The 5,541-nt window shown below is 56.4% G+C and overlaps 1 protein-coding gene across 1 annotated transcript in view; it reads left to right on the plus strand.

The window, feature by feature from the left end:
* Positions 1 to 55: 55 nt before the first annotated feature.
* Positions 56 to 5,541, plus strand: part of CACNG3 (calcium channel, voltage-dependent, gamma subunit 3) — a 6,360-nt gene continuing 874 nt past the window's right edge. Inside the window, 4 exon segments of the mRNA XM_009070518.1 lie at positions 56 to 176; positions 1,565 to 1,648; positions 4,109 to 4,249; positions 5,384 to 5,541. The exon segment at positions 5,384 to 5,541 is cut by the window's right edge and continues 25 nt beyond it. Coding sequence (XP_009068766.1) covers positions 56 to 176; positions 1,565 to 1,648; positions 4,109 to 4,249; positions 5,384 to 5,541 — 504 coding nt within the window.

Consider the following 5,541-nt stretch of genomic DNA (forward strand, 5'->3'; position numbering starts at 1 on the left):
CTGTGCTTGGTGTTGTGCCCAGGTGTGTGCCCACGGGTGGATACATACACCCGAGATGTGCCTGGATGAGGCGTTAGCAGGGGCTGAGGCTGCAAGTGCCTGGAGCGAGTGGCTGAGCCAGTACCTGAGCCAGGACACGTCCCAGTGGGACACCATCCCAGGGAGACAGCATCCCAGTGAGACAGACTCCCAGTGAGACAGCATCCCAGGGAGTCCTGCTCTGGCCAGGCCCAGAGCAGGGACATCCCCTGCCTGAGCTCACAGCTGTGGCTTCAGATCAGAGGCAGCCAGGAGCAGGAGATCCAGGGGCAGGTAATTCGGTATTGCCACTGTCCTTGCGAAAGGGACGTGGGCAGAGGAGGGGAATTCCAGAGGTTGAGCACCTGGGCAGAACTCACTTCCTTCCTGCCTGTGATGCCTTATCGCTGCCTTTAGCCAGGTCCAGTTATAAAGTCAGGAGAGGAACACCCAAAGTTGCATCTGCCATCACCAGGGGACAGGGACCTGGTGGCTGAGGATGTGCCACATGCCCTGGCTGCCTGTGGGGCTGAGTCCCCAGCCAGGACCCTGAGCAGCTGCCTCATCCACCCCTGGAGCAATTTCCAGCTTCCCAGGCCAGGACTCTCTCCTAGGGGAGCATTTTGGGGGTCGGAGGGTACTTTTCGGGATTTCAGCCTTGTTGTGGTGTGTGTTTGGAGGCTGAAGTTGTGTGTCAGGTGGCTCAGCATTGCCATGGTGACGAGCATCAGTTGATGAACAGAGGGAGTAAAGGAGCCAAAATAAATGTCAGAGTGTGAGCTAGATGCCATGGAGTCAGGGCTGCCCCCCTGCCCACTCACTCCCCCTGGGCAGCCCAGTGTGTTGCCCTGTCTGTCCCCACTCAGATGGGGCTCAGCTGGTGCAGCCCCACTGTAGAGTGTCCAATGGACACATGGTGAGTCACTCTGGGGCGCGTGGGGCAGAGCCTGCTGGCAGGTATGGAGAGAAGGTGGGTGGAAACCCAAAAGCTGAGAGGAGGAGGAGGCTGGGGGCTGTGCTGTGCAGCTGGTGTCCTCGCCATGCCCAGTGCATCCCCTTCTCCCACAGTTCCCAAAGCAACGGGAGCAGGCGGTTCTCCCTCAGATGCCGTGTCTCCCTCTGGATGACAGCTTGCCTCCTCCAGAGCTTCATCTCCAGGCTTTAATTGATGCCTGTCACGATGCTCAGCTCCCCCAGCACAGCCCGAGAGTGTGCCACCATGTGGGACATGGTGCAGGTTGGCTTCTCCTGCCTGCAGCCCTGTTCTATGTGGACACGTCGTTCCTGGTACCATGGGAGAGGGGATGGAGCCAGCATGACCTGACCATGTGCTCCAGCACTGGTGTAATGAGGGGGATGGCCTTCCTCTGGGGAGATGCTGCAGGAGTTCCTCTCACCTCACCCTGCCCCTTGCCACTCCAGAGGAGTCCCACACTGTGCCTCAGTTTCCCCATGTAGAACATCAAGGCCCCTGGGCTGCCACACATCCTGCACTGCTCTGGCCAGTACAGGGGGTCTGAGTGTCTCCTGGCTTGTGTCTCCCCAGGAACCTTCCGAGGAGTGTGCAAGAAAATCGACCACTTCCCTGAGGATGCAGACTACGAGCAAGACACAGCCGAGTATCTCCTCCGTGAGTCTGCTTCCCACAGCATGCATTTCCTGGGGACCCCCTCGTCTGCTGCTGCATGGCACCCCCTTCCTGTCCTCCAGCTTCACTCAACAGAGCTCCCTGCCTGCTGGCAGGAGGCTGATGGGTGGCACCCCCCAGGCTTCCCATGCAGCAGCGGTGACCCTCTGGGTTACCCGAGCGTGGCCATATCACGCCACAGTGCCATGTGTTAATGGCACATTTGTCTGGCACTTGCTATTATCCCCATGGCTGGTCACAGCAGCTGCTGCACTGTCTGAGCCTGTTGACTTGTCCCAGTACCCTCTGTCCTCACGGTGCAGCACCACAGGGGTACGTACTCTTGCCATGTTCATGCCAGTGTTCATGTTCCCTGAGTATCCAGTCAGGCTGGATTTACTGGGAGAGCACAGTGAGCATCTGCCACGTGCTCTGCTGGTGGCAGCCAAGCACAGGGAGACAGGGAAAATCGAGGTGGTAGCTCTCCTGGGAAAAGTGCATCCTCCTGTCTTTGGGGCCAGCAGAGCCCCAGGGCAGAGCCCCAGGGTTCCACATAGGATCATAGAAACCTCAAATGGTTTGAAACATTGGAAGGGACTTTAAAGCTCATCTTGTTCCAATCTCCTGCCACGGGCAGGGCCATCTCCCAGCAGACCAGGCTGCTCCAAGCCCTGTCCAACCTGGTCTGGAACACTTCCAGGGATGGAGCAGCCACAGCTTCTTTTGGCAACGTGTGCCAGTGCCTCAGCACCCTCACAGGGAAGAATTTTTTCCATATATCTAACTTAAATTTCCTCTCTTTCAAGGGAAAATGTGGAAGGCCCTGAGGCTGACCCCCTTCTCCACAGGGTCGCCCTCAGTGCTCTGCAGATGTGTGTGAGCACCCCAGGGAACCGTGTGGCAGAGGCTGGGCACAAATTACACCCCAACGTGCAAAGCCACATGGGCAAGCACTGCCCAGCCCTTTGGCAGCCACACACGGGTGTGACAGCCTGCACGGCTGAGGGCTCATTCCAACACCTATGTTTCCAAACAACAACATATGGCAGCAGGGGCACATGGCAGCCCTGGAGGCGGTGGCAGCCCTGGGCGCTCCCTGAGTCACTGTGGCTGGGAGGAATCCAAGGGGAGCAGGGACCCCCTTGCCCATCACCCAGTGCTCAACCCCCTGCCTGACCCAGCTGCTGCTCAGCCAGGTGTTGCTCTGGACTCCCCAGGTTCCACAGCTGTGCTCACCCTGCTGAGAGGGGAGCAGGTTTAATGGAATGGGTTTGCAGTTTTAGTAGATTAGCATTGAAGTTCTCCCACCTGCTCCCACATTAAAAGTTAAAAGTCTATTTTAAAGCCCCTAGAGTGGCATTTTAATGGGGCTTCTCTGTATTTCTGTGCTTTAATAACAGCCCTAATCGAAGGGTGAGAGCCCAAACCAAGGCACAGTGTATTTTTGATGCAGCAGATTAGGGATGTGCTGCATTCATTACTCTCTGTAGTCATTCTGGAAGTGGAACTGCCCCTAGGCCACATAGGAAATACCCTTTTTTGTGTAGCATCCAGTCAGGGACTCCAAGTGTATGGAGCCCAGTGCTGCCAGAGCTGATCCCGTGGGATGGAGCCCAGTGCTGGTGTCATGGCATTGTTCATGCTGAGCTCTGGGGCCTGGGATTTCAGTTCATTTTGAAAATGTTCTTCCCCACATCAGAAAATGACTTTTTGTTGAACTTGGGATGTGTTAGTTTGTAAATTTTGACTTCCAAACAGCTGTGATAGTTGAGGCCCCATGGGAAAGGTTCCTGACCCTGCGGGTTGGCAGTTCCTCCCGAGCCTAGTGAGGTCCACAGGGTTTCTGCCATCCCAGACTCCAGAAGCACATCCACAGCCGAAACCTGTGGGTGGTGTGTTTGGTAATGGGAAGGTAAATTGCTGGTGCTGACGGTGTGACAAGGCTGGAAAAAATCATTCCTTTAAATACTTAAGGAGGGATTAAAAAAAAATAGAAATTCAGGGTTTAAGCTAGTTTCTTGGCTGAAATTGCAGGGTCTGCAGGACTGGTGCTGAGCTCCAGAGCAGCTCAGGGACAATAGAGATACTGGGAGGGAATTCTCCCCTGTTAGGGCACTGAGGCACAGGTTGCCCAGAGAATCTGTGTCTGCTCGATCCCTGGGAGTGTTCCAGGCCAGGTTGGATGAGGCTTGGAGCACCCTGGGCTGGTGGAAGATGTCCCTGCCCATGGCAGAGGTGGGACTGGATGAGCTTTGAGATCCCTTCCAGTGCAAACCATTTCAGGATTCCATGACAAGCAGAGGATGCATAGTGGGGTCTGGCACTGGGTCTACCCATCCCTCCTGGCAGCACTGAGTGTGCCCTTGCATCAGTTCTTCCTGGGCACTGGTGCTGGGGAGTACTGGCAGCCCTTCCTTCAGGAGCAATGCCAGGGCTGATCCTGCCCTATTCCCTGTCCCACAGGTGCAGTGAGAGCATCCAGCATCTTCCCCATCCTCAGCGTGGGGCTGCTGTTCTTCGGGGGCCTGTGCGTGGCCGCCAGTGAGTTCTACAAGAGCAAACACAACGTCATCCTCAGCGCCGGCATCTTCTTTGTCTCTGCAGGTAGGAGCTGCCTGGGGAGGCTCTTCTAGCCTGGGACAACACAGGGGAGCTGGTGGTGGAGTTTGGGTCCTCCCTGGCTGTCAGCACAGAGGGATTCTGAGCTGTCTTATCCCCGTGGGAAAATCTCCATTGCAGGGAAAAGCCATGGGGGATTTCTGGCAGTGGTCACTGTGCCATGCAGCACTTAAGTGCCCACCCTGCTCTGCCCCAAGCGGAGGGCTGCAGCCTGGGAAGGAGTCCCCAAGCACAGCCATCACCCTAGGGGATGACCTGGCCCCAGGACAGGTCTGAGGGGGCTCTGTCCTTCATCCCTGCCAAGCAGCAGGTGCTGTGCCAGCAGCAGCAGGACCAGGCAGAGAGGTTGCTCCAGTCCTACATGGAAATTGCTCTCTGGAGAGGCCGTTCCTGCTGGATTACTCATTTCTCTGTGCTGTTCCCCAACGCTTCCCCTGATTATCGCGTGACAATGTCTTTGTCTCAAGGAACTGCTCTATTTTGTGTTTTTTCTTCTCCCCACAAAGAGACAAATGACTCTCCCTCCTTGGCTGGCAGTAGCTGCTGATGCAGATGAGAAAACAGCAGAGAGAACATAATGGATTCATTAAGTAAATCCGGGAATGCACCAGCTGCACCCAAACCCTGTGACACAGCCCCGCTGGCTGCTGGCAGGGCACAAACTGCCCTGTCCCAAATAACACCTCTGGGCTCCACCAGACATGGAAAGAGATGGAGGTGTTCCTGCTTCCCTGCACTCCCAGGGCCACGGGGAGCTGGGGTTCATGCTGGAGGGGTCCCCTGTGACCCACAGTTTGGCTCTGCTTGGGCCAGAGCCCCGGTGCATGGCACCAGCTGGGCTCCTGCATTTCACTGCTCAGGAAGCAGCACCACAAAGCACAACCAGGCCTTGAATTGTCCCTTTTCTAAACCAAATAGTAGCTGTTCCTCCTGCCCATCCAATATCCAGGAACATACAGATGTGCTGGGTGTAAGGGAATACACAGGTACATTGGGACAGCAGTGGAGGTCTGTGAGGGGGTTTGGCCTAAGTATGCTGGCAGTGGGATTGGTGTCCCATGGGGACACGTCCTCCCATCCTGCTCCTGCTGCTCAGGTGCCTCTCGACCTCCCCTGCAGGTCTCAGCAACATCATCGGGATCATAGTCTACATCTCAGCCAACGCAGGGGACCCGGGGCAGAGCGACTCCAAGAAGAGCTACTCCTACGGCTGGTCCTTCTACTTCGGAGCCCTGTCCTTCATCATCGCCGAGATGGTGGGGGTGATCGCCGTGCAC

This window comes from Acanthisitta chloris, unplaced genomic scaffold (assembly GCF_000695815.1).
Source record: "Acanthisitta chloris isolate BGI_N310 unplaced genomic scaffold, ASM69581v1 scaffold12142, whole genome shotgun sequence".
In the NCBI taxonomy this organism is placed as follows: domain Eukaryota; kingdom Metazoa; phylum Chordata; class Aves; order Passeriformes; family Acanthisittidae; genus Acanthisitta; species Acanthisitta chloris.